Source organism: Salvelinus alpinus, chromosome 29 (assembly GCF_045679555.1).
Source record: "Salvelinus alpinus chromosome 29, SLU_Salpinus.1, whole genome shotgun sequence".
In the NCBI taxonomy this organism is placed as follows: Eukaryota; Metazoa; Chordata; class Actinopteri; order Salmoniformes; family Salmonidae; genus Salvelinus; species Salvelinus alpinus.
The window spans coordinates 26,099,433-26,125,634 of record NC_092114.1 but is presented as its reverse complement, the minus strand read 5'-3'; the positions used below and the strand labels follow the sequence as shown (position 1 = coordinate 26,125,634).

Genomic DNA, 26,202 nt, shown 5'->3' with positions numbered 1-26,202 from the left:
TGCAACAATACTGAATGAACACTTATTTGAACTTAATATAATACATCAATAAAATCAATTTAGCCTCAAATAAATAATGAAACATGTTCAATTTGGTTTAAATAATGCAAAAACAAAGTGTTGGAGAAGAAAGTAAGTGCAATATGTGCCATGTAAGAAAGCTAACGTTTAAGTTCCTTGCTCAGAACATGAGAACATATGAAAGCTGGTGGTTCCTTTTAACATGAGTCTTCAATATTCCCAGGTAAGAAGTTTTAGGTTGTAGTTATTATAGGAATTATAGGACTAGTTTAAAAATGTATACTTCTGTGTATTGATTTTAAGAAAGGCATTGATGTTTATGGTTAGGTACAAGTTGGAGCAACGACAGTCCTTTTTCGCGAATGCGCACCGCATCGATTATATGCAATGCAGGACACGCTAGATAAACTAGTAATATCATCAACCATGTGTATTTATAACTAGATTTTGCCAAATTTGGAAATTTGGCAATTTCCAAATGCCTGAAGGTACCACGTTCATCTGTACAAACAATAGCTTGTCTTAATAGCTTCTACCCCCCAAGCCATAAGACAGCTAATCAAATGGCTACTGGGACTATTTGCATTGACCCCCCCCCACCCCTTTTTTTTCACGCTCCTGCTACTTGCTGTTTATTATCTATTATCCATGCATAATTACTTTACCCCTACCTACATGTACATATTACCTCAGTTACCTCGACTAACCTGTACCCCCGCACATCGACTCAGAATCGGTACCCATGTATATAGCCTCGTTATTGTATTGTTGCTCATATTCTTTTTACTTTAGTCTATTTAGTAAATATTTTTCTTAACTGCATTGTTGATTTAAAGGGCTTGTAAGTAAGCATTTCACAGTAAGGTCTACACTTGTTGTATTCTGCGCATGTGACAAATAAAAATTGATTTGATGTCAAGGCTTCAAAATTCTTGTGACATCAATAAGGGATCTTAGCTTTCACCTGGATTCACCTAGTCAGTTTCATGACTAGAGACGGTGATCCTAATATTTTGTACACTCAGCACAGGAGGTTGGTGGCACCTTAATTGGGGAGAATGGAATCCTGGTAATGGCTGGGGTGGAATGGTATTAAATACAGCAAACACATGACATTCCATCACTTCGTTCCATCCGTTATTATGAGCCGTCCTCCCCTCAGCAGCTTCCACTGACACTCATTGTATGTCAGGTGTGGATTCGCCATGCCAGAAGGGTTTTCCCCAGGTGAATGAACAATGAGGATATTTATTGCAATTTTTTGTGAGAACCTATGTCCAAATGCTCCAGACAGGCTTGATGCAAACTAGTGCCTGCTAAACATGGTTTCTTTCATTTATTTTCAGTTGATTACATTGTGAAAGATATCTTCAATGATCACACCTTTGATCACACATGGGATAGAAATGTAATGTTCAGTCAATTTTAATGGGTTGTGCAAGTTTATTACCTAATGTGAAATCAGTGTAATGTACTGTAGCATACTATATTCGAAGGCAATTTTGAAACATGTATATTACATTTTTTTTGCTATTGGAGTAACTGGTTGTTAAAATAACTAAATTGAGAATATCATTATTTTGTGTTTGTGATTAAACTCATATTTCACAGATCAATTGTTCTGTGGTGAAAGATGTCTACAAACAAAATGAATGCTCAATGAAAGCTTTTGAATGTAAGTCTGGCTGTGTTACCAGTTTGGAGTTTTGTACTAAGAGTTTTGAAAATTCATCACAAAATTGTGAAAATAGGATCAAAGCGATATAAAAACATGTTCAAACAGTTTGTTTGCTCCTCAACGTAGCTCCCCAGCAACTGTTCAATCCATACACTGTGTCGTGTCTCTGACTTTAATGTGATGACAAGCTATTTTGTTTGATTACGTGATTGAATTAAAAATTGCAACAATTAACTCGTTAATAACCTGGAGCACCACGGAAGAGTTAGTTTATATAGAGCGACTATCTCCCAAATCCACTCTTAAAGATCCCTAGATCTTTTATATCAATAGCAGTCAATCAGTCACTAATTATTCTTGACCTAATATCAGTCTCATCTGAACGTCGTAAAATTCTTGGTTATCTGCACGAACCCAGCCTTTACTATGAATGATACATACACAAATTGGCTGAATTATTTATTTACTAACTAATTAAGCAATTACAGAATATACATTATACAGTAAATACCGTCCCCAATGGACTAAACAAAAACAGTTTGGTTATAACACGATAGATTCAGAGTGTGGGGGGTTGGAAGGAAGACTAAGGAATGGGTCTCTATCGGACATGGGAAGCTATTCTCACATAAATACATATGCCACTAACGATCGCTCGTTAGGTCGCCATTGTTCTTGTAGATTCTTCCGGGTCGTCTTAGAGTGAGATGTTGTGATTTTCTGCATCGGTCAATGTTCTTACTAGATTTGCTACCTTTGCAGCTGCAGTCTGTTAGGCTGTAATCTTGGACTCACTTCTTGAGTGATCAATATTTCAGAGTTCATACCATTTCACGCGTGGAGCAAGCTCTCACGTTTTCTGGCCTGTAGAGTTGAAATTAGATATAGCCCTTTTTAAACAGGTGACTTTTCGTCACGGGGGCTTTTATTCTAGAGTGGAAAAGGGGTTGGTTCATTATTTCCAACCAATTTCTACTCACTTGGGCGGGGCCACTGACTGGGCACACATTACCATAAAACAAACACTTTTCATTTTAGAAGACTAAATCACATTATCTTTTCAAAAGTATTCTTCTACTTCATCAAACATTTTATCCAACATTCAGATGCAAGCCTCAACTGAAGAACCTGTATAAACAGAGTTAGGGTAACGTGCCTGTATTGTCTTTCATTAGGTCACAAACATGAAACAAAACGGACCGGGTGTTAGCTGGCTCCTCCACCAACCGTTTCCACTTTCTCTAAATTAGGAACTATGTTTAATTAGGAGTATTTGGCGGGAGAGTTCCTTTGTTCTACTGTGACCCTCACAGTAGGGGGTTGTTCACATCTCTGCTAGCCGATTCATTGAAAGGGCTAGCGTCATGACAACTGATATACACAGTGCCAGTGCGGTACTTTATTTGCATACCCCACAAACACAGGTTTGAGATGAGATGTACTGTATGATGGAAACATTTAGTTTAATAAAAAATAAAACACTATAGGATTCTATGATTAGGATATTGGTCATGCAAATAACATTTTAGGTTCAATAAGTGCTTTACAGGGTTAACCATATTGTTTACAGTTTTTATTTTTACTTTGTCTTTCAGATACACATTTTTAGATTATCAACAATAATTTTCTGTACTCATTTCAAATGCTTGTCCTTCCTCATAGAACATATTACACATCATTAATAAATATCACTTTGGCTCATAATCCCAGCGATATCATAGATTGCTAGACTGTGTTCCCAACAACGTGGCCTCTGCTCTCCTGTGTTTCTGTAGTGTGACCTGCAGCTGCCAGTATCTGAGGTAGATCCACATGAGACTACCGTTCTTGCGCTTGTCAGTGTTCAGGTACTGTGCACAGTGGCGGTCATTTTTAAAGATGTCCTTGAGGCCGGCCTCCATATCCAGCTGGGCGAGAGCCCGTTCTCTGACAGCTCTGACCAGCAAGTCCTTCTCCATTTCCAGCCTCTTCTCCCGGGGCACCAGGATGCTGCAGAAGGCCCCCTGCCTCTCCACCAGACCCTCCTCCACCTCCCTCAGAGCGGCTATGGCTCCCCGGTGCCACTCGCTCTCCCTCTCCAGAGCCGTGTGGAGGAGGGCCCCAGCTCCGCCAGCCTGCAGCAGTCGGATCTTCTCCCCAGTCAGGGCCTCCCGCTCCTGGCTAAGCCTCCTGCGATCCTCCATCAGCTGCTGGCTCTGGGAGGCTATGGCCTGGCGGTAGCCCTGCACGCGGTTCTTCTCCTTCTCCAGTTCCAGCTCCAGGTGGACCGTCTCCCGTCGGTTCTCTCTCAGCGTGTCCTTGTACTTCAGCTCCATGTCATCACGGATGGCCTGCATGCTCTTGTCAAACTTTTCTTTCACCTCCAACACTTCCCTCTGTGACTCTCTGGACCATATCCACCCTGAAAGATGTTTGCATTTAGCTTGCTATCTACCTGTGCCTTACAAGTTGTGGATGCACAATGTTGCCACTCAGACCTTATCTTACCAACTGAAAGTAAGGAAAGTTTGTCATCAGACATGCCAATCTTGGATTTCAGGATGTGCATTGAGAGTTAATGCATATGGTAAGACATCAACAGTACAGTACATTTTCACTGGCCTAAAATTGATGTATGTAAACTGAGCACAGTGGCCCTCTGATTGCCCAGTAATGCAGTCAGTAACATTGTTATTATGTCTAGTCATAACAGGCAACCTGCTCTGTGCTTCTGAAGTCTTGAGCAGGCAACTTGTGTAATACAGTACTTACGGAAGGCAGCGAGACCGATCATGGGCACCAGTAGGGCATAGTTCCACTTGTTCCCATCGTTGCCCCCACCACCCCCTCTCTGCTCTGGCCTGATGTTCCATTCCTGGGGGTCATTCAGGTTGTTCATCTGGCCTGCAGAGGTAGCATAAATTGAATGAGTGACATCTCTGCATATTAATAATGCATTAACTGCTCACAATCTGGGGTAAACTGCACTGGTGAAAACACAACCAATAAATTATTTATTGACGCAAAAGAATTTAAATATGGGGTATTACAAATGACCATATTCGTCATGATTCTGAAGGGTGCGTTTCTACTGTTCCTACTTACTATCTACATGAACTACAAGTTGACAGAAATGGCTCGATGGTTGACTGTCAAACTGGAGTTTTTCATAAGCTTGAATCAGAGCTAGTTTGTTAGCTAACTAGCTATATTTACTGATCTTGGATCGATGCATTCTGAATTCAGTTCCGTTCAAACCAATTTAGTTAATAGGACCTGATCCATAACCTGCAGAAAGTGTTAGCTACCAAAAGGAAAGCATGGCTTAAGTAATATTGCAGATACCTTCTGTTCAAGAATGATAATGTCTCTTCAATCGAACTGCATTCGTCTCTCTTCCGGGTTAAACATAGCGTAATTTCCCAACTAAACTCTGCAGAGGGGAGTTACATTTGAGTCAATTTAGATATTGTCAATATAATGAGTAACCCGAATTATGAGTTGTGAAATATCAAAACATTAATATAGAAAGTTAACGTACTTGATGATTTAATAAATATATAAACGAGGACTATTTATTTTCCTTTTGAGATGGTATGCTCCGGCACGTGTCGGAGCAGTTTGGGGACGTAGATTTTTTCAGACGAAGCGAGCACCCATCATGGCCGCGGTGTGTACTGCCTCCTGTGTCCTCACCAAAAAGATCCTGTCAGCTAAGGCGGTAAGTATTTGGAGATAAACTGTTGCTATAGAATATCGCTATGAACTAATTTATCTTTTGGACTCATGAATGTGTTCATATGAGCTGGTATTCGCAGAGAATTTAACTTTAACCCACCCTGTTTTGTAACATCAGCTGGTCAATGATATCTCACCATAGACGGAGTTTCGTAGCTAGTTACCTAACTAGAATTTGCTATGCAATACTGGGAGCTAGCTTAATTTGTCACAGCTTAAATAGTTTTCATAATAAATATCCATGGCAATTCGATTCTGACGAATAGCTTAATAAATATAATTTGTATTGCTCGTGTATGACGAGTGAATTAAACCTTGCAGTAGCCATTAACATCAGTGCATTGAAGGTCAACCAAGGCATGTTAGCTAAGAAGCTGTTAACGATGTGGCTGACCAAGCAGTAGGCTAGTTCCCAGTGTTGGCTGAATCTGTGATGAGTTGGTTTGTGTTGTCTGTCAGTCATTGATTTATGTTTGATGACAAATAATGTCTCTCGGCTACCTTTCTTTTGAATGTGTGCTGTGTTTCAAGAGGGGATGTTGAGACTAAGGCAAATTGGTTACTTTGATAGCTAATGTTAGCTAGCTGGAGTTGGCCAGCTCTTAATTGTAATAGTGTGCAACTGCAGCCCGGGATTTGGGGCGTTCCCCCCCCCGAGCACCCCATTGGTTCCTGCATGAACGAGCACAACATCGTCATGCTTGTGTGACGCCTTTGGATGTGGGTCAAAAGGGAAATAATACTTATCTGAGGTTTTTCGCCCCCGACTGCTGTGTACCAGAGCCATCCTTATGACTTGCTACATAAGCAAGCACTGTGTCTTTCGTTCCCGCCTGCCAAACACCTTCCCTCGCCATCGTTAACAGAACTGCGGTATAACAGTACTCGACGGGCAGGGGCGAAAGACACTCTAGCTACCGTTTTCGGCCCGGCTTCTGTGGGGTTTATTGACGGTTGGCACCCAACATTATGGTGCATTACAGCCATCGACTGTACTGGAGCGCCCCTGCTTCCCGCCAAGGGACCGGAGTTATAGCTTAAAAATGTACCAACAAAAAGTATGAAGATGGGTTCCTCGAGATGCTGAAATGCCCACATGCAGGAACGCCCTGAAATGCGGGCTGCTTTGCACCCTTCTCCTGAATTTGGGACTGGGTGTGTTTTGAGGATGTTTGAATAAATAAGCAGGGAAGTTATTTGTTTATATTGGAGGAAGTGAGAGAAAATATGTTTCTAGAGAGCATTTACCTAGTTATGATTTTAAATCAATCTTTGTCGCAAAATATGTAAATGTTTAACACTTTATACACCCACACGTGTATCAGAAATATTGGTTGGGATGCTGCTAAGCACTTATGCATGTTGTGAAATTATTTTTAACACAATTACACGGAACCCAAACCGGCTGCGCGCGTGCGCCATCGTACATACATTTATTTTGTCCCCCCACACCAAACGCGATCACGACAGCAGGTTAAAATATCAAAACAAACTCTGAACCTATTACATTAATTTGGGGACAGGTCGAAAAGCACTAAACATGTATGGCAATTTAGCTAGCTAGCTTGCACTTGCTAGCTAATTTGTCCTATTTAGCTAGCTTGCTGTTGCTAGCTAATTTGTCCTGGGATATAAACATTGAGTTGTGCATTTCAGGTAAAATAACAAGGTCCTCTACTCCGCCAATTAATTGGAAGGAGGAGAGATGACTAGAAATGATTCGGTTGACCGTTTTATGTGTGGATTAATTGTCAGAGTAGAGGACCTTGTGCATTTCAGGTAAAATAACAACCTAATGTTTATATCCCAGGACAAATGAGCTAGCAACAGCAAGCTAGCTAAATAGGACAAATTAGCTAGCTAGCTAAATTGCCATAAATGTTGAATGCTTTTTGACCTGTCCCCAAATTAATGTAATTGGTTCAGAGTTTGTTTTGATATTTTAACCTGCGTTTTGGTGTAGGGGGACAAAATCAATTTATGCACGATGGCGCACGCGCGCAGCCGGTTTGGGTTCCGTGTTAGGGTACATGTTGCTGCAGCAGTCTCACCTTAATTAATTATGTAACCATCAGCTGGCTGTGTTTTCACTGTATTTTAAAACATTGAGCAAACTACACTAACGTTAGAGGCCCACAGACAAGTCATAAATTGACTTGACATTTTGTGGATAAGTCTAGTTCTTGCAATTGAGAACATTCATCAATAGCCATGCATAGCCTATGATATATGTCTATGTTCTATATTCTGTCTCCATTTAGCTTCAGGCAGTATCCCAGAGCTCCAGGAAGCTCCACTTCTCCATCTACGGGAAGAACAAGGCTAAAGTGTCAGATGGCGTAAGTCTGCATACTCCATGTTCATCTTTGACATTACTGTATGAATGGATTCAATAGGTTTGCACAAAATATATTGTCTTTTAGATTTATTTAATTTGTCTCAGTGCTTGTAGAGACAATTTCTATTATACAACTCTAGCTAGAGAAAATACTGAAATGTTAATGTTTTGTGCTTGTGTTTTTGCTGGTCTCTACAGATCTCCACACAGTACCCCGTGGTAGACCATGAGTTTGATGCCGTGGTTGTGGGTGCCGGTGGAGCAGGACTACGTGCTGCTTTTGGCCTGTCTGAGGCTGGCTTCAACACAGCTTGTGTCACAAAGCTGTTCCCCACCAGGTCGCACACGGTGGCTGCACAGGTATATGAAGTTATATTCTACAAGATTCAATGGGAAATGACCATGTAACAGCAGGAAATATCCCAGATTGTCCCCTTAAAAACTTCTTAGGGATAGCCCCCTTTTTAAATTTAATTTTAGCCTAAATTGACATACCCAAAACTAACTGCCTATAGCTCAGGCCCTGAAACAACGATATGCATATTCTTGGTACCATTTGAATGGGAACACTTTGAAGTTGTGGAAATGTGAATTGAATGTAGGAGAATATAACACAATAGATCTGGTAGAAGAAAATACAAATATATATATATATATATATACTTTTTTTTCTACCACCATCTTTGAAATGCAACAAAGGTCCCACATTTAGCCATCACTCTGTAATTCCGATGGTGTCCATAAGATGGCAGCAGTTTGTGCAAAGTTTCAGACGATTAACTTGAAGTATGAGCAAACTACATGACATTTAGTGTGAAGTCATCCAGGTACATTTGGGCAAATCGTGAAGGAGACATTTATATTTTTCTGCAAGAATATCATCAAGTCTGTATACTTGGACTTTGATTTAGCTTTTCCAGTATTTGTAGCCATATTATAAGTTCAACATTTGCAAAACACCCAGTTTTCATAACTTCATAACTCTCCATATTCTTATAATTTTTGTCCAAAAGGAAAAAGCTTACCGTCGCACAAGGTTAGCAGCTACATTTTGCGACATACAGGGTTTCCCGATACTCCTGTAAAGCCTAGCTCATTGGCTATCTAGCTAGCTTTGTTTGACCCCGATTGGTGCTTATTTGACAAAGTTACAGTCGATCAAGTGAAGACCGCCCGCATCATCGGTGTGCCATGAAGGGGTCGCTCTCTGACCCAATTTGGTGTCCTATAGGATATACTACACCCATAATGATATAGTGAAGTCTGGTTATGTTCTAGGATCTGAGGAAAAATACGAACATGATTTGACTGGTTGAAACAACGTTTAGGGTTAGATTTTCAAAGATTCCTTTCTTTGCAAATTGAACGAGTGGAAATACAAAATCGATCGTGCATGCTATATGGACCTTGAAATATGATATGAAAAATTATTTTATCTAACGAAACGACACTTAATGTTATCTCTGGGACCCTTTGGATGACAAATCAGAGCAAGATTTCAGAATGTAATAACACATTTCCCCTTCAGAGGTGAATTTATAAAAAAAAAAGTGTTTTGTTGTTAGGAGCTCTCCTCAAACAATAGCATGGCATTTTTTCCCCGCAGTAATAGCTACTGTAAATTGGACAGTGCAGTTATATTAACAAGAATTTAAGCTTTCAGCTGATATAAGACACTTAAATGTACCGACATTTGTTGTTACTCTAAAATGTGCGATTGTGACAATGCGCTGCATGATTTACAACTGTCCCGTTGGCGGGACACCTATCCCCAAGAAGTTTACATTTTTAAAGTCCTGTGTTGCATGATAACAAGTCTCATCAACTCTGTTTGCATTATACACAGAAGGCAGCAATGCCATTTTAAATTCACAATGAATTAACCATATCCCAATGCAGTGGCTTTATTAGCCAACTTAATATTTTACACTTGTATTAGACCTACATCCATGCAATATCTACAAAAAAAGTCCATAGTTCAAGTCCTGAACAGTTGTTTTTGCATTTAGGGCGGGATCAACGCAGCTCTTGGAAACATGGAGGGAGATGATTGGAGGTGGCATTTCTACGACACAGTGAAGGGATCTGATTGGCTGGGAGACCAGGACGCCATACACTACATGACAGAGCAGGCCCCACATGCCGTTGTGGAGGTGAAACACACACACAGCTTTTTAGATATGTCAAAGAAAACAAAATAGTAAAGCAGGATATTCACTAACTTAAATTAAACTATGCCGCTGATGGTTCTTTGTGTAAAAACGAATGTATGGAAAGGTAACGAGCCTCTTGAAAGGGGAGTTGGTAGATGGGGCCAGTAGGGGAATGTGGCAAGCGTGGGGCAGCAGGTGGTTAATTAAGAAGTGGTTTTAAGAGCGTTGGGCCAGTAACCAGAGGTTTGCTGGTTTGAATCCCTGAGCCAACTAGGTGAAAAATGTGTATGTGTCCTTGAGTAAGGTACTTTACCCTAATTGCTCCTCTAAGTCGCTCTGAACAAGAGCATCTGCTAAATGACAAAAATGTAATGTAAAAATACATGCTAGTGGTAGTGTAAGCAAAAGTCCCATGCTTAAAGGTGCAATATGCAGAAATTGCTCCGCCATTTCCTGGTTGCAAAATTTTTAAGTTGGCCTTCAGTTTGGGAAAAATCATTGTACCATCTAAACAGCTGGGAAATATCTTTTCAATATCCAAAAATATTGTATTTTCAGCTGTTCGACGCTGGTATAGAGAACCGGATGTAAAAGATGCAAAAACTAAAGTTTTTAGACTAGGAAGCATAGACTTATAAATAGTGTACATAGAACAGATCTACTGCTTCTTACGCTTGCTTTCAATTAGTGACAGGTCTATAACTCACATTTCTATGTGGATTTGGTTGGGTTGCTCTACATATTGCAGCTTTAAAAGCGCTGCAGCAGAATTCAACGGCCCCTCCGACTTGTCATATTAATGAATTAATGCTGTGTCCTGTCCTCTTTCAGCCCTTCTGATGTACCAAAACAAGTGAAAGTGCCCTTTCAATGCCCTTATTCTTCTCTGCAATGTTGTGTAGGTGCCTTTACGTAGACTCAAACAATTTGATTTAATACTTTCTGTGTAATTAAATAATTGGCTAAAGTGCAAGCGTATTAGTGTAATTATGTAGCCTATCATTATTTTGGGATTAAGTTGAACCCCCCCTCCCAATCAGAAAGGATTGGCACAACATCAAAACAAGCGCTGATAAAATGAAAACATTCATGTATTATTTCTTGGCTAACTTACTATTTCTAGCTTCCTGTTGTGAAAATAACTGAAAGCTGGTGTGCCAGTGATTTAACAGGTCTTCTTGATGTCCCCAGCTAGAGAACTTTGGCATGCCCTTCAGCCGTACCGAGGATGGCAAGATCTACCAGAGGGCTTTTGGTGGCCAGAGTCTGAAGTTTGGCAAGGGAGGCCAGGCCCACCGGTGCTGCTGCGTAGCTGACAGAACCGGCCACTCCCTTCTGCACACACTCTACGGACGGGTACGTCACAATGTCTTGACTCAAAATTCCATAATCCACCACTTGCAATCGCGCTAAATTTCCATACCCTTTCTCTGCTGTTCCTCTGAATCCCATTTTACTGACAAACTCTGCTTTTAGAATCTCATGTTCTGTCCTGTTTTTGCTGGTTTCACTCATCTATCACTCTTCTACGCTTCTCACCTATTTAGTCTCTGAGGTATGACACCAGCTACTTTGTGGAGTACTTTGCCCTGGACCTGCTGATGGAGGAAGGAGAGTGTAAAGGAGTGATTGCTCTGTGTATGGAGGACGGATCCATCCACCGCTTCAGGTCCAAGAACACAGTCATTGCCACAGGGTATGTAGATGTTTCTATAGTGAATAAGTTTACAGTTAGAAGACTTGTTTCAAGTAATCTGGGAGCTTTGTCTTACCTGTTATACCAGTTGTAATTTTAACTTTTTAACATCCTCACCCTGAGCAGTAGGTGCCTCCTTGATGACGATGTAAAGTTCTCATATTTTGCCCTGAGTCTTACTCCTGCCACTCTGCTCAATCTGCAGTGGTTATGGCCGTACCTACTTCAGCTGCACGTCAGCCCACACCAGCACAGGAGACGGTAATGCCATGGTGACCCGTGCAGGCCTGCCCTGCCAAGACCTGGAGTTTGTCCAGTTCCACCCCACAGGTCAGTGTTAGATTGGCAATAGAGGCCTGTCTGCTAGGGAGTGAACTTAATAACATTAAATAAACATTTATTTGAGAAGAGTTGATAAACACTCAGAATAGGCCTATCCATTAGAAATGTAACCTCGAAAGTGTTTCTGTCCTTAGTCTGAAGGTAACTGCGAATTATCATGTGTGTTTCATGACATCGTTGGTGACAATGGCTAGTATCGTTGGTGACAATTAAATCACATACATGGCCATAGAAGTCAGAGGGCTGGCAGACATGTCTGTTTACATACTGTGGATACATAATCATAGTATAAATATCATTGGGAGTTAAGTGAAGTCCATCGGTGCACTCAGTGCTGGCTTCATATAACATATGACGTAACGTAATCCCTCTAGGTATCTATGGAGCCGGCTGTCTGATCACAGAGGGGTGCCGTGGTGAGGGAGGAATCCTCATCAACAGTGAGGGCGAGCGCTTCATGGAACGATACGCCCCCAACGCCAAGGACCTGGCCTCCAGAGACGTCGTGTCCCGCTCCATTACCATCGAGATCCGAGAGGGCAGGTAAGATCACCACCAAGGCTCTGCCTTCCCTGAGCACCCATAGAAGTATTGTGCTGATGCTGGATAACTGATGTGATACTGCATACTCTATCGATGTCAGATTATTGATTTAATTTTGGCATGCAAATTTTTAAAACAAAGTGTCAAATAGATGGTCAATCTAGAATCCATCTATTCATGCTTTGGTAAACTAAAATCGGCCTCAAGAATGTACAATTTTAGTCATTTAGCAGATGCTCTTATCCAGAGCGACTTACAGGAGCAATTAGGGTTGAGTGCCTTTCTCAAGGGCACATCGACAGATTTGTCACCTAGTCTGCTCAATGATTCGAACCAGCAATCTTTTGGTTACTGGTCCATCACTCTTACTCTTAACCGCTAGGCTACCTGCTGAATGACAGGAAATGGAATTCACATGGAATCTACCCACAAATTCCAATTGAGATGTTTCCACCTTGCTAAGGGTTTCAGGTGTGAAAGACAACTGTCATGCTAACAGACTTTTATCTGTGTGTTCCTAGGGGATGTGGCCCAGAGAAGGACCATGCGTACCTGCAGCTGCACCATCTCCCTCCACAGCAGCTGGCCACCCGCCTGCCAGGCATCTCTGAGACCGCCATGGTCTTCGCCGGCGTGGATGTCACCAAAGAGCCCATCCCCGTCCTGCCCACCGTCCACTACAACATGGGAGGAATCCCCACCAACTACAAGGGACAGGTAACTAGCAGCATCCGTTGAAAAGAAATGTAATACATTTGCATATTGTCTTAAAAGTCCTATGAAATAACCCTAATATAGGTAAGCAAATCTAGTGAGAGATGTAGTGAGTCTTTAAACTGGACCTCTCTTAGGTTTAATGTAATCAAACGATCTTATCATATAATATATATATTGTCAGCTGTGATGTAATATGTCTGCTGTACCGCAGATCATTTTATGATTTACTGTCCTGTTCTCCACAGGTCATCACCTACACGCCCGAGGAGGGTGACAAGGTGGTGCCAGGGCTGTTTGCCTGTGGTGAGGCTGCCTGTGCCAGTGTCCATGGTGCCAACCGCCTGGGAGCCAACTCCCTGCTGGATCTGGTGGTGTTTGGACGTGCCTGCGCCCACACAATTGCTGACATCTGCAATCCAGGTACCAATTATCTTCTTTACCTGTATGTCAAGACAAAAGCACATACATTAATGCATTGTCCCACAACTTTTTAATGTAATGGCCAGGCCAAGGCTCCCTTGGAAAAATAGTTAGACAATCCTGGCAATGTGGTGTTTCTGCAGGAGAGAAGCTCTCCCCCCTGAAGCCCAACGCAGGAGAGGAGTCTGTGGCCAACCTGGACAAGTTGAGGTTTGCTGACGGCAGCATGAGGACCTCCGAGATCAGACTGAACATGCAGAAGGTATGGATGAAAAAAAATTGTGGGGGGAATGGAACTGATATGCAGCACATCCATATTAGGAATTTACCTTGGATGGTCATCAAATCTACTGGTAATGAGCGTTAAATACTTGTACAGTACCATCACTTCTTTGCTAAACCTTTGTTCCTCTCTCTGTCGTCAGACCATGCAGAACCACGCCGCTGTGTTCCGTACCGGCAAGGTCCTGAAGGAGGGATGTGACAAGATGGATGCCGTCTACCAGACCCTGGACGACATCAAGACCTTTGACAGAGGTCAGCATCTCATTCCCTCTGCTGATGTGATATGAATTGTCTTTCAATTGCCCCATCTCGCAAGGGCAGAAGGTCTTTGTTGTCCCATTGCTGGGCTTGATTGCAACAGTGATTATGTTCTGAAGCAGTGTTAAAGTTCCCTCTGTCTCCTCCCCTTAGGTATTGTGTGGAACACTGACCTGGTGGAGACCCTGGAGCTGCAGAACCTCATGCTGAACGCTGTGCAGACCATCAACTCTGCCGAGCAGCGCCAGGAGAGCAGGGGAGCCCACTCCAGAGAGGACTTCAAGGTAAGAACTGAAGAGACAGAAACCACTCCTATACTAGCCTCGCCTGCAATGACAATTTGTTGTCTGGCAAAGCGATATTGCTCGTATGCATACGGTTCCATTTTGTTTCATGGTAGGGGCCTCGATTTTGACATTTTTTTTGGAGCTGAAAGTAATGCATATGAACAGACACTGCTTCTATCATCACACAAACATCCACCATAAACTATAGGAGCTCTCTCCAGTAGTAGTTGGACCAGTCTGTAGACTGATGTTTCATTCTGAAAGATTCCTATGTACCATTGCAGGACCGTATGGATGAGCTTGACTATGCCAAGCCTCTGGCGGGACAGGTGAGGAAGCCCATTGAAGCGCACTGGAGGAAACATACCATGTCCACTGTGGATCCTAAGACGGGAAAGGTAAGTACGCTCACAAAACCAAGTCCAATGCCTAATGATTGTGTTTTACAGATTTTCCTAATTTAATTTTTCTAGATATAAATGACAGGATTAATTGTAACCTTCTTTAATTCTTAACAACACAATAATAGCAGAGTCTGTGCTTGCCAATTTTAATTTGCTATCACTAACCCATCTCTCCCTTTTTGTGCTTCTGTTATAGGTAACTCTGAAATACAGACCGGTTATTGATAACTCGCTTGATGCAGAGGACTGTGCTGCTATCCCTCCCGCCATCCGTTCCTACTAAACTCATAACTATCTGATGCTGACTCAACTCTTTTATTTATGATCAGAATTTATGCTTTTGCAGTTATCCTTTATGAAGTTTCAACAGGATTCTCATATTGCTGCTAATAAATACTATAAGTGAAATATTTGATATTTTCGATAATAAACCGTACTGTAAATTGTGCAAACTTGAGTGTTTTGTGTGTATTTTAAACTTCTAACACATTTGCTATTGTTCTTTTTGGCAAATAAATACGTATTTCATATTTAAATATTGAATGATTGTAGAAATCTGTCAAAAACATTAAGTCACGGTTTGAAAAAAATTAACCCCCATTTTTTAGATATCGACAATACAATACTCAATTTCTTCACTCAGTAGCTATCCTTGGTTAAGGAAAAACACATTTCTAATCTGTATGTCAAGTTCTGTTCAGCTTGCGTGCTTCCTGTTTTGTAGGATTTATCTTGAATAAAGATGCTGAAATAACTCAATCCCTCCTGTCTGTGTAGTATGTCAATGTTCCATCTGAAATACAATAATCAAAGTCGCTGGAGGAAGCACCAGCACCCTGTAATTAGAAGATGTCTTTGATTACAGAAAATAACGATGGTTTAGAAGCTTTGACTTGTGTGTTTTAAAATGAAGGCATTGAGATTAACTTTTTTTGGAAGGGGGAATGGTATGCAACCGGCTATACACTGGTGTGGACCGGTTCATAAAACATTCTCCATTCAGGCTGCAAAGGTGTCAATTTCCTCAACACAATTTAATGGCAAGAAGGTGGGGGAAACAACATGTGTACTTTATGAAATACCATTTTCCACTACCATGCTACAGTGGCTAGTCCTGGTCCACATTAGTGTTTTAAAACTATATGACCAGGGGTGAAAAAACTGACTGCTGCAACAAATACAGGGTCCTTGCTATCTGGGTTCCTTGGGACATTACAACTCTGACATTACCCCGTTGAAATTTTTAAAAGTTTAGGGTAGAACGCTATAGGCAACATCCGGGACTAGCATTAGCCACTGTAGCACAGATGGTTGTACAAATCTTTGACTGTAGCATGTTGGTGGAAAATAGTGTTTCATAAAGAAAGTAGCGATGTATTTTTCCAGCCATTCGCTTTTGACAGTAAGATTAAACAACTCTATATCGCCATCTGCAGGCCTTGGGCTTCGTTGGAAACATCCACAGACAGCCAAAACCCAGTACCACAAGAACAAAACAACGCAATATAAAAGCCCAATCAATTGTATTAATACTTGTAAACAAAAATAAAGTATATTCTATTAATTCAGAGGATCATCTGAAAGTTATGTGCATGTTTCGCAGAGAAATTAGTAGGTTGATAAAATGGTGTCTGGAGAGGGCAAGAATAATATGTATGTCAGAATAAGTGCAGTATTATAAGGAGACATATACTTGGAAAACGGAGGAGGAATGTAGAAAAAATGCTAGGCAGAGGAAGTTCGAGATAAGGAGGAAGAGGGTGAGCTTGAAACGGTTACAAATGGCGGGGAAAAGGGAGATGGTTTGTTAAAGAAGAATGGTAGAAAGTGTAAACGGTGAGCTGTACACCGGATCGAAGACAGGAGGAGAAATGTGATTGAGGGCGAAGTATGTAGGGGTTAGGTGTGGTGAAGTTCTCGGGAGCGCGAGGCTTGCACCGATAGTCAGGATAAAGATGAGTCTGACGGTGGGAGTGACAATTTTGGAAAAAATGTATCCTTGCCTTTTGGCTGATCCATTTGTGGTTTCAGGGTGGGTGAAAAGAAAGTTGGGTACTGTGGAATCGGTGAAGGTAACCAGAAGTGGTCTTGTGATAATTGTTTGTGTTTCTGCTGGTTAGAGGAAGCAGGCGCTCCGCGTTAAACGAATGGGGACAAGAGGTGTGAATTGTTTTACTCTCAAGAAAAGGGCGCCATTGAAAGGAGTGATTACTGGGGTAGCGGTAAATGTGAAAGTTGACCAACTGAAGGGAATGATTCCCGGTGTTTGGGATGCTAGTCGTTTGGTGCTATGCAGACAGTGGCGTGAGTGGTCAAACAGAAGAGTCGTTGCCTGTTCTTTTGAGTTTTGATGTTGAGTCTTTGCCCGCAAAAGTGGTGTTAGGATATATAGAGCATGAGTCAAAGGAATGTGTAGCTTTGGGGAAAGCAGTGGTATGTGTTAATTGTAGGGGTACCCATGAGGCTGAGGATCAGAAATCTCCGGTGCGAGAGAGGCAGGTTGAGGTTTCCAGGGTTAGAGTAGTGCAGAAGTTGTCGTATGCTGAGGCAGTGAAGAAAGTAGAGGAAGATGCGTCGAGGGCGAGGGATCCTGAGAGGAGTGGTGTGAGTAGTAGATCTTTACCAGTACAGGGGGATAGGCCAACAAGTGATATATGCTTCAGTAAGATTGAATGTGTAGGGTTTATTGCAGTGGTTATCAACTGTACTGCAGGGATGGAACGTAAGTCGCAGAAAATTGGGGTTGTGGGTTTATAAGCGCTAATATCGACTCTGCCGTTTGAGCATGCTTTTGCGGCACAGTTGATAGCGCGCTGGACTTCGGGATAGAAGGTCTAGGGTTCGAGACCTGCTCCCTGCTGTTTCATTAAAAATGACTCAAGTAAAAGTCACCCAGTAAAATACTACTTGAGTAAAAGTATAAAAGTATTTGGTTTTAAATATACTTAAGTATCAAAAGTAAATGGAATTGATCAAATGTACACTCCAACACGCAGACATAATTTACAAACAAAGCAATTATGTAGGCATTAGGGATGTTCTTTGATAAGTGAATTGGACCATTTTGGACCATTTTCCATTCAAAATATAACGAGTACTTTTGGGTGTCAGGGAAAATGTATGGAGTAAAAAGTACATTATTTTCTTTAGGAATGTAGTGAAGTAAAAGTTGTCAAAAATATAAATAGTAAAGTACAGATACCACAGAAAACTACATAAGTAGTACTTTAAAGTATTTTTTTTTACCTTACACCACTGGGTATTTGTTTATTTTTTTATTTTCAAGGAAAGTTTAAGGGAGTTATACTTCAGTCTAGTAGGTGGCGGTAAAACATTATTTATTGGATGCCAACCGCGGTTAAACCTTATCGAAGAACAAACAGCGCAATGAGCGGAACTTCATGAAGCTCATTTCCGCCATCTGGTCCGTCCAGCAAAGCTTTCCCCAAGACAGATCAACAATGGCTGAACGAGGATACAGCTTCTCCCTCACTACTTTCAGGTAACTTAAAATAACAATATACTTCTGCGTAGAAACACAAGACGTACTCAATTAACACCTTACCATGAAGCCATTTTCTGCGATAGTTGTGATCTTGCTCTTACTACATGGCCATTAAATGCACTTGAGGCAACACTACAAGAGATGCAGTGTCACGCCGATGATAGCTAATGCCTAGCTAACTATCTTCCTACCGCTAACTGTTGAGTTGAAGCCACTGATGTATAGCTTGAGGCGGGTTAGTTAGCGTAAGCTAATTCATCTCTAAGATAGTTAACATGTCTAATGTAGGTTATCTAATGTCAGAATATGTGTACTGCAGTTGCTAACTATTTTTGGTGTTAGCAAGTTCGATACAATCCCCATAGCTTCTGTGTAACGTTAACTGGCTGACGTTAGCTTGCTACATGGACACAACTATTCAGGTTTTGACTACACAGCTAACTAGTTAGTGAGATATTTAGCTAGCTAGTTAAGTTAAGTTAGCTATATGGTTGTAACTAAGATTGACTACATACCTTAACTACATACATTCCCTTTTTCCAACAGCCCCTCTGGGAAACTGGTCCAAATTGAATATGCTCTGGCAGCTGTAGCCGCAGGTGCTCCCGCTGTGGGAATCAAAGGTAAGTACCTAGCTAGTAAAAACAGCAGTTTGATGCAGGTAGTTTACATCCACCCTGTCTATTTATTCGTGTAACACTTTTAAAGCCACTTTGATACCGAAGTGACTTTCGTAGCAGTTTAGTGAAAACGTGTCCCCTGTTTATTCAGTGTTTCATTCATCAGTACCCACCCAATTAAACACATCAACAGGGTTGTACAAGTCACTACTCAACTTTCAATATCACCTTCTCAAGTAGCCTAATGAGAGCAGATTCCAAGCATTGAATTTTCATGTATTTTTGTTCCCCTTCCAGCCTCAAATGGAGTTGTCTTGGCAACAGAAAAGAAACAGAAGTCCATCCTGTATGACGAGACCAGTGTTCACAAAGTGGAGCCCATAACCAAACACATCGGCATGGTGTACAGTGGCATGGGACCTGACTACAGGTAATGAGACCTCCTGCTTAATGGAATTTAACTTCAACACATAGCATGTACTATTCGTATGACACACCCTAGGTACTCTAGTATACTGGCCACTTCATAGGCACAGAATAGGCCTATTTGTAAGATGTATGATCTCTTAGGGTACATGATCAAATAAGGTAAATAAACAAAGTGAACTAAAGCTACAGTCCTTGACTGTAATGAGTACTCGGAGAGATGCTTTTTGTTGTGTTGACAGGGTGCTGCTCCGAAGAGCCAGGAAGTTGGCCCAGCAGTACTTCCTGGTGTACCAGGAGCCCATCCCCACAGCTCAGCTTGTTCAGAGGGTGGCCTCTGTCATGCAGGAATACACACAATCAGGGTATGGAGTAGGCAAAAAGTCAACTGTTGTTTATTCAATGTTTGTTTTCAGACTGTTAAATAAGAATTGTAGAAAAACTCTATTAAAACCCAATTATGATAAGTGTACCATATTAGGTATTAGATCGTTAAAATACAGAAATGTTACATTACCTTGTAGTTTACCAATAAAATGGGCTGGTGGTGACGTAGACATACTTGGTATTCATATTCCTAAAGATATAAATGAACTTACCACAACCAATTTCAATAGAAAGTTATCAAAAATAGACAAGATTCTATAACCATTTATGAAAAAATCACCTTGATTAACTCTTTAGTGCTATCAGTTTACTTACTTGTTTTGTAATTCATATGAGCAAAGAATATTTATATTAATATACTTTATTTGGCACTCTAAGCCAGAAAATGTAAACGTATCTATTTATATAATGAATATGAGTTTGGGGGACTGAAATTATTCAATTTTAAAGCATTAAACCTGTAACTAAAAGCTTCACTGATACACTTAAACCCGAACTGGTTCTCCAGTAGATTACTAAGAAAGGCTCATCCTTTGTTCAAAAATGTATTTTTTTGCCTTTAGATAACTTCTCATTTTCGATTATTTGAAAATGAAACTTTGTTCAAAGTCGCTGTTTTTAAACAAGCCATACAAAGGTAATTTCAATTTTATTCTCCAGAAAAGACAGAACAAATATTATTGTTAAACTGAAATATACTGATAAGCTTCTTTATGGAATACATTTTATTTTTTATTAATGATATTATGAATAGGAATGGTGGAGTTATGTCCTGTGCAGCTATGGAAAATATATGGGAATGTTTGCTCAATCCAAAGTTACAACCAACTGATTGAAGCATTACTGTGAAAAATGGAGGAGGAAAGTAGAAGAGGGAGAAGGTAGGGAACTTGTTGGTCTGTCATATCAAAGACCGAAATTGGCTGAAAAAGATACTTTCGCAAGCCACTGTATGACTATTCACCCCCCTTGGCATTTGTACAATTTTGTTGCCTTACAACCTGGAATTAAAATATATTTTTGGGGGGTTTGTATCATTTGATTTACACAACATGCCTATTTTTTTATTGTGAAACAAACAAGGAATAAGACCCACAAAAACAACTTGAGTGTGCATAACTATTCACCCCCCCCCCCCGCCCCAAGTCAGTACTTTGTAGAGCCAACTATTTCAGCAATTACAGCTGCAAGTCTCATTGGGTATGTCTCTATAAGCTTGGCACATCTAGCCACTGGGATTTTTGCCCATTCTTCAAGGCAAAACTGCACCAGCTCCTTCAAGTTGGATGGATTCCGCTGGTGTACAGCAATCTTTAAGTCATGCCACAGATTCTCAATTGGATTGAGGTCTGGGCTTTGACTAGGCAATTCCAAGACATTTAAATGTTTTCCCTTAAACCACTCGAGTGTTGCTTTAGCAGTATGCTTAGGATCATTGTCCTGCTGGAAGGTGAACCTCTGTCCCAGTCTCAAATCTCTGGAAGACTGAAACAGGTTTCCCTCAAGAATGTCCCTGTATTTAGCGCCATCCATCATTCCTTCAATTCTGACCAGTTTCCCAGTCATTGCCGATGGAAAAACATACCCACAGCATGATGCTGCCACCACCATGCTTCACTATGGGGATGGTGTTCTCAAGGTGATGAGAGGTGTTGGGTTTGTGCCAGACATGGTGTTTTTCTTGATGGCCAAAAAGCAACATTTTAGTCTCATCTAACCAGAGTATGTTCCATATGTTTGGGGAGTCTCCCACATGCCTTTTGGCAAACACCGAATGTGTTTGCTTATTTTTTTTCTTTAAGCAAATGCTTTTTCTGGCCACTCTTCTGGAAAGCCCCGCTCTGTGGAGGGTACGGCTTAAAGTGGTCCTATGGATAGATACGCCGATCTCTGCTGTGGCGCTTTGCAGCTCCTTCAGGGTTATCTTTGGTCTCTTTGTTGCCTCTCTGATTAATGCCCTCCTTGCCTGGTCTGTGAGTCTTGGTGGGTGGCCTTCTCTTGGCAGGTTTGTTGTGGTACCATATTCTTTAACATTTTTAATAATGGATTTAATGGTGCTCTGTTGGATGTTCAACGTTTTTGATATTTTTTTATAGCCCAACCCTAATCTGTACTTCTCCACAACTTTGTCCCTGACCTGTTTGGAGAGCTCCTTGGTCTTCATGGTGCATCTTACTTAGTGGTGTTGCAGACTCTGGGGCCTTTCAGAACAGGTGTGTGTATACAGTTGAAGTCGGAAGTTTACATACTTAGGTTGGAGTCATTAAAACTCGTTTTTCAACCACTTCACAAATTTCTTGTTAACAAACTACAGTTTTCGGAAGTCGGTTAGGACATCTCTTTGTGCATGACAAGTAATTTTTCCAACAATTGTTTAGACAGATGATTTCAATTATAATTCACTGTATCACAATTCCAGTGGGTCAGAAGTTTACATACACTAAGTTGACTGTGCCTTTAAACAGCTTGGGAAATTCCCCAAAATTGTCATGGCTTTAGAAGCTTCTGATAAGCTAATTGACATAATTTGAGTCAATTGGAGGTGTACCTGTGGATGTATTTCAAGGCCTACCTTCAAAGTCAGTGCCTCTTTGCTTGACATTGTGGGAAAATAAAAAAAAAACAGCCAAGACCTCAGAAAAAAAATTGTGGACCTCCACAAGTCTGGTTCATCATTGGGAGCAATTTCCAAATGTCTGAAGGTACCACGTTCATCTGTACAAACAATAGTATGCAAGTATAAACACCATGGGACCACGCAACCGTCATACCACTCAGGAAGGAGACGCGTTCAGTCTCCTAGAGATGAACGTACTTTGGTGCGAAAAGTGCAAATCAATCCCAGAGCAACAGCAAAGGACCTTGTGAAGATGCTGGAGGTAACAGGTACAAAACTATTTATATCCACAGTAAAACGAGTCGTATAGCGACATAACCTGAAAGGCAGCTCAGCAAGGAAGAAGCCACTGCTCCAAAACTGCCATAAAAAAGCCAGACTACGTTTTGCAACTGCACATGGGGACAAAGATTGTACTTTTTGGAGAAATGTCCTCTGTTCTGATGGAACAAAAATATAACTATTTGGCCATAATGACCATTGTTATGTTTGGAGGATAAAGGGGGAAGCTTGCAAGCCGAAGAACACCATCCCAACCGTGAAGCACGTTGTGGGGGCGCCCTGCTGCAGGAGGGTCTGGTGCACTTCACAAAATAGATGGCATCATGAGGAAATACAATTTTGTGGATATATTGAAGCAACATCTCAAGACATCAGTCAGGAAGTTAAAGCTTGGTCGCAAATGGGTCTTCCAAATGGACAATGACCCCAAGCATACTTCCAAAGTTGTGGCAAAATGGCTTAAGGACAAAGCCCTGACCTCAATCCTATAGAACATTTGTGGGCAGAACTGAGAAAGCGTGTGCGAGCAAGGAGGCCTACAAACCTGACTCAGTTACACCAGCTCTGTCAGGAGGAATGGGCCAAAATTCCCCCAACTTATTGTGGGAAGCTTGTGGAAGGCTGGCTACCTGAAACGTTTGACCCAAGTTAAACAATTTTAAAGGCAATGATACCAAATACTAATTGAGTGTATGTAAACTTCTGACCCACTGGGAATGTGATGAAAGAAATAAAAGCTGAAATTAATCATTCTCTACTATTATTCTGACGTTTCACATTCTTAAAATAAAGTAGTGATCCTAACTGACCTAAGACAGGGAATTTTTTACTCGGATTAAATGTCGGAATTGTGAAACTGAGTTTAAATGTATTTGGCTAAGGTGTATGTAATCTTCCGACTTCAACTGTATGTATGTATGTATGTCTACAGTACCATTCAAAAGTTTGGACACACCTACTCATTCCAGGGTTTTTCTTAATGTTTTACTCTTTTCTACATTGTAGAATAATAGTGAAGACATCAAAACTATGAAATAACGCGTATGAATTCATGTAGTAACCAAAAAAGTGTTAAACAAATCAAAATCAAATATATTTTAGATTTCTCAAAGTAGCCGCCCTTTGCCTTGACAGCTTTGCACACTCTTGGAATTCTCAACCAGTTTAATGAGCATTGCTTTTCCAACAGCTATTCTAATCTGATATTCAATTAATGTAAAAAAATACCAATGAAGGCATTCGCGAGTTAGTCAATTTGTTTCATATAGGCTTAAATGTTTTGTCTATTTCTGCAGGGGTGTCCGTCCTTTCGGAGTATCCTTGCTGATCGCTGGTTGGGATGAGGACAGACCATACCTTTTCCAGTCTGATCCATCTGTAAGGGCTCGTTATCACATTTTGCTATCTGATAATGTTTGCCTTCTGTATTTCTTGTGAGATTACGATGACATCATGGTTTGATTTCTCTACACAGGGAGCATATTTCGCCTGGAAAGCAACTGCTATGGGGAAGAACTACGTCAATGGTAAAACATTCCTTGAGAAAAGGTATTTCAATCTATTTCTCCCCCAGTCCAATTGGCACCATACTCAGAACAGTTGAGGTTAAACTGCAGCTGTTAGTAACCCTTTATGTAAATTTAATGTCTTGCTCAGATACAATGAGGACCTGGAACTGGAGGATGCCATTCACACAGCTATCTTGACTTTGAAGGTGAGTTACTCTCTTGAAAGCCTCTCCTGCTGGGCTTCTATGCGTTCCTGATGTCAGAAACACATTTATTAAGAGACCAGCCTCTTGTGATCTTACATTTGGGTCATGAGCAGAATCCCGAATGCTATATTTTATTCACAGGAAAGCTTTGAGGGTCAGATGACCGAAGACAATATTGAAGTGGGGATCTGCAATGAAGCCGGCTTCAGGCGACTGTCACCCGCAGAAGTGAAAGACTACTTGGCGGCTATCGCTTAAAACAAATGTGACTTGTGTTAGTGTGATTTGATTGTTTATCTTTGGTTATTGCAAAAATAAATTGACTCTACTGTATTTTCAACAACAGCATTTATTTGTTTGTATTCCAGTCCCTCCCTTCTGACAAGTTCAGTAACTTTCAATAAATTCCAGAAAGTAAAGAAGCTATCATGTCTTTATTTTACATCTATAACTTGAGCTTCTCACAAAATAAAAGTAAACATTTCACACAATAGACAAAATACACTACATGGCCTTGTCAAATCTCATTACAAAATCATGGGCATTCATATTTTTGGTGTTTTATTAGGATCCCCATTAGCGGTTGCAAAAGCTCTTCCTGGGGTCCACAAAACATGAAACAATACAGAACATCATTAGACAAGAACAGCTCAATGACGGAACTTATCTCAGCAAAAAAAGAAACGTGCTGTCAACTGCGTTTATTTTCAGCAAACTTAACATGTGTAAATATTTGTATGATCATATCAAGATTCAACAACTGAGACACAAACTAAACAAGTTCCACAGACATGTGACTAACAGAAATTGAATAATGTGTCCCTGAACAAAGGGGGGGTCAAAATCAAAAGTAACAGTATCTGGTGTGGCCACCAGCTGCATCAAGTACTGCAGTGCATCTCCTCATGGACTGAACCAGATTTGCCAGTTCATGCTGTGAGATGTTACCCCACTCTTACACCAAAGCACCTGTAAGTTCCCGGACATTTCTGTAGGTAATGGCCCTCACCCTCTTATCGACAGGTCTTAGACGTGTTCAATGGGATTGAGATCCGGGCTCTTCGCTGGCCATGGAAGAACACTGACATTCCTGTCATGCAGGAAATCAAGCACAGAACGAGCAGTATGGCTGGTGGCATTGTCATGCTGGAGGGTCATGTCAGGATGAGCTTGCAGGAAGGGTACCACATGAGGGAGGAGGATGTCTTTCCTGTAATGCACAGCGTTGAGATTTCCTGCAATGACAACAAGCTCAGTCCGATGATGCTGTGACACACCGCCCCAGACCATGACGGACCCTCCACCTCCAAATCGATCCCGCTCCAGAGTACAGGCTTTGGTGTAACGCTCATTCCTTCGACGAAAAGCATTAAACATTTATGGCAATTTAGCTAGCTAGCTTGCACTTGCTAGCTAATTTGTCCTATTTAGCTAGCTTGCTGTTGCTAGTTCATTTGTCCTGCGATATAAACATTGAGTTATTTTACCTGAAATGCACAAGGTCCTCTACTCTGACAATTAATCCACACATAAAACGGTCAACCGAATCGTTTCTAGTCAACTCTCCTCCTTCCAGGCTTTTTCATCTTTTGACTTATATGGTGATTGGCATCTAAACTTTCATACTATTACCACGACGACTGGCAACACAGTTCGTCTTTCAATCACCCACGTGGGTATAACCAATGAGGAGATGGCACGTGGGTACCTGCTTCTATAAACCAATGAAGAGATGGGAGAGGCAGGACTTGCAGTGCTATCTGCGTCAGAAATAGAAGTGATTTGTATTTTA

General features: G+C 41.1%; 3 protein-coding genes across 6 annotated transcripts; 2 read left to right on the top strand and 1 right to left on the bottom strand.

Annotated features, from left to right (window-relative positions):
* Positions 1-3,257: 3,257 nt before the first annotated feature.
* Positions 3,258-5,356, bottom strand: ccdc127b (coiled-coil domain containing 127b). 2 transcript variants are annotated; one of them, XM_071375343.1, is made up of 4 exons: positions 5,220-5,356; positions 5,024-5,111; positions 4,451-4,582; positions 3,258-4,100 (listed from the first exon to the last, which is right to left on the bottom strand). In XM_071375343.1, exons 3-4 carry the CDS (start codon positions 4,575-4,577, stop codon positions 3,415-3,417), a joined length of 813 nt encoding a protein of 270 aa, XP_071231444.1. In that variant the 5' UTR covers positions 4,578-4,582; positions 5,024-5,111; positions 5,220-5,356; the 3' UTR covers positions 3,258-3,414. The 2 variants fall into 2 exon arrangements, with proteins under 2 accessions (XP_071231444.1, XP_071231445.1); XM_071375344.1 differs by lacking the exons at positions 5,024-5,111; positions 5,220-5,356 and adding an exon at positions 4,784-4,975.
* On the top strand, positions 5,267-15,618 carry LOC139559373 (succinate dehydrogenase [ubiquinone] flavoprotein subunit, mitochondrial). 2 transcript variants are annotated; one of them, XM_071375342.1, is made up of 16 exons: positions 5,359-5,399; positions 7,678-7,755; positions 7,953-8,114; positions 9,764-9,907; positions 10,739-10,805; positions 11,099-11,263; positions 11,455-11,603; positions 11,809-11,933; positions 12,320-12,488; positions 13,010-13,205; positions 13,451-13,625; positions 13,769-13,887; positions 14,051-14,162; positions 14,322-14,452; positions 14,740-14,853; positions 15,056-15,618. In XM_071375342.1, the coding sequence occupies exons 4-16, from the start codon at positions 9,894-9,896 to the stop codon at positions 15,140-15,142; spliced, it is 1,623 nt and encodes a 540-aa protein (XP_071231443.1). In that variant the 5' UTR covers positions 5,359-5,399; positions 7,678-7,755; positions 7,953-8,114; positions 9,764-9,893; the 3' UTR covers positions 15,143-15,618. The 2 variants fall into 2 exon arrangements, with proteins under 2 accessions (XP_071231442.1, XP_071231443.1); XM_071375341.1 differs by lacking the exon at positions 10,739-10,805 and having other exon boundaries at positions 5,267-5,399.
* A 1,188-nt stretch (positions 15,619-16,806) lies between these two features.
* On the top strand, positions 16,807-24,829 carry LOC139559372 (proteasome subunit alpha type-2-like). Of its 2 annotated transcripts, XM_071375340.1 has the most exons (9): positions 16,807-16,852; positions 18,243-18,361; positions 18,911-18,987; positions 19,282-19,414; positions 19,653-19,775; positions 23,992-24,073; positions 24,171-24,244; positions 24,353-24,410; positions 24,552-24,829. In XM_071375340.1, the coding sequence occupies exons 2-9, from the start codon at positions 18,261-18,263 to the stop codon at positions 24,666-24,668; spliced, it is 765 nt and encodes a 254-aa protein (XP_071231441.1). In that variant the 5' UTR covers positions 16,807-16,852; positions 18,243-18,260; the 3' UTR covers positions 24,669-24,829. The 2 variants fall into 2 exon arrangements, with proteins under 2 accessions (XP_071231441.1, XP_071231440.1); XM_071375339.1 differs by lacking the exon at positions 16,807-16,852 and having other exon boundaries at positions 18,224-18,361.
* The last annotated feature ends 1,373 nt before the right edge of the window (positions 24,830-26,202 follow it).

Coding starts and splice junctions, on each gene's coding strand:
- ccdc127b (XM_071375343.1), bottom strand. CDS start 4,577: ATGAACAACCTGAATGACCCCCAGGAATGGAACATCAGGCCAGAGCAG. Junction 4,101..4,450: donor GATCGGTCTCGCTGCCTTCC/GTAAGTACTGTA, acceptor AACATCTTTCAG/GGTGGATATGGTCCAGAGAG.
- LOC139559372 (XM_071375340.1), top strand. CDS start 18,261: ATGAAGCTCATTTCCGCCATCTGGTCCGTCCAGCAAAGCTTTCCCCAA. Junction 24,074..24,170: donor TTTTCCAGTCTGATCCATCT/GTAAGGGCTCGT, acceptor TTCTCTACACAG/GGAGCATATTTCGCCTGGAA. Junction 24,245..24,352: donor AAAACATTCCTTGAGAAAAG/GTATTTCAATCT, acceptor TGTCTTGCTCAG/ATACAATGAGGACCTGGAAC.
- LOC139559373 (XM_071375341.1), top strand. CDS start 5,340: ATGGCCGCGGTGTGTACTGCCTCCTGTGTCCTCACCAAAAAGATCCTG. Junction 8,115..9,763: donor CGCACACGGTGGCTGCACAG/GTATATGAAGTT, acceptor TTTTGCATTTAG/GGCGGGATCAACGCAGCTCT. Junction 14,854..15,055: donor TGGATCCTAAGACGGGAAAG/GTAAGTACGCTC, acceptor CTTCTGTTATAG/GTAACTCTGAAATACAGACC.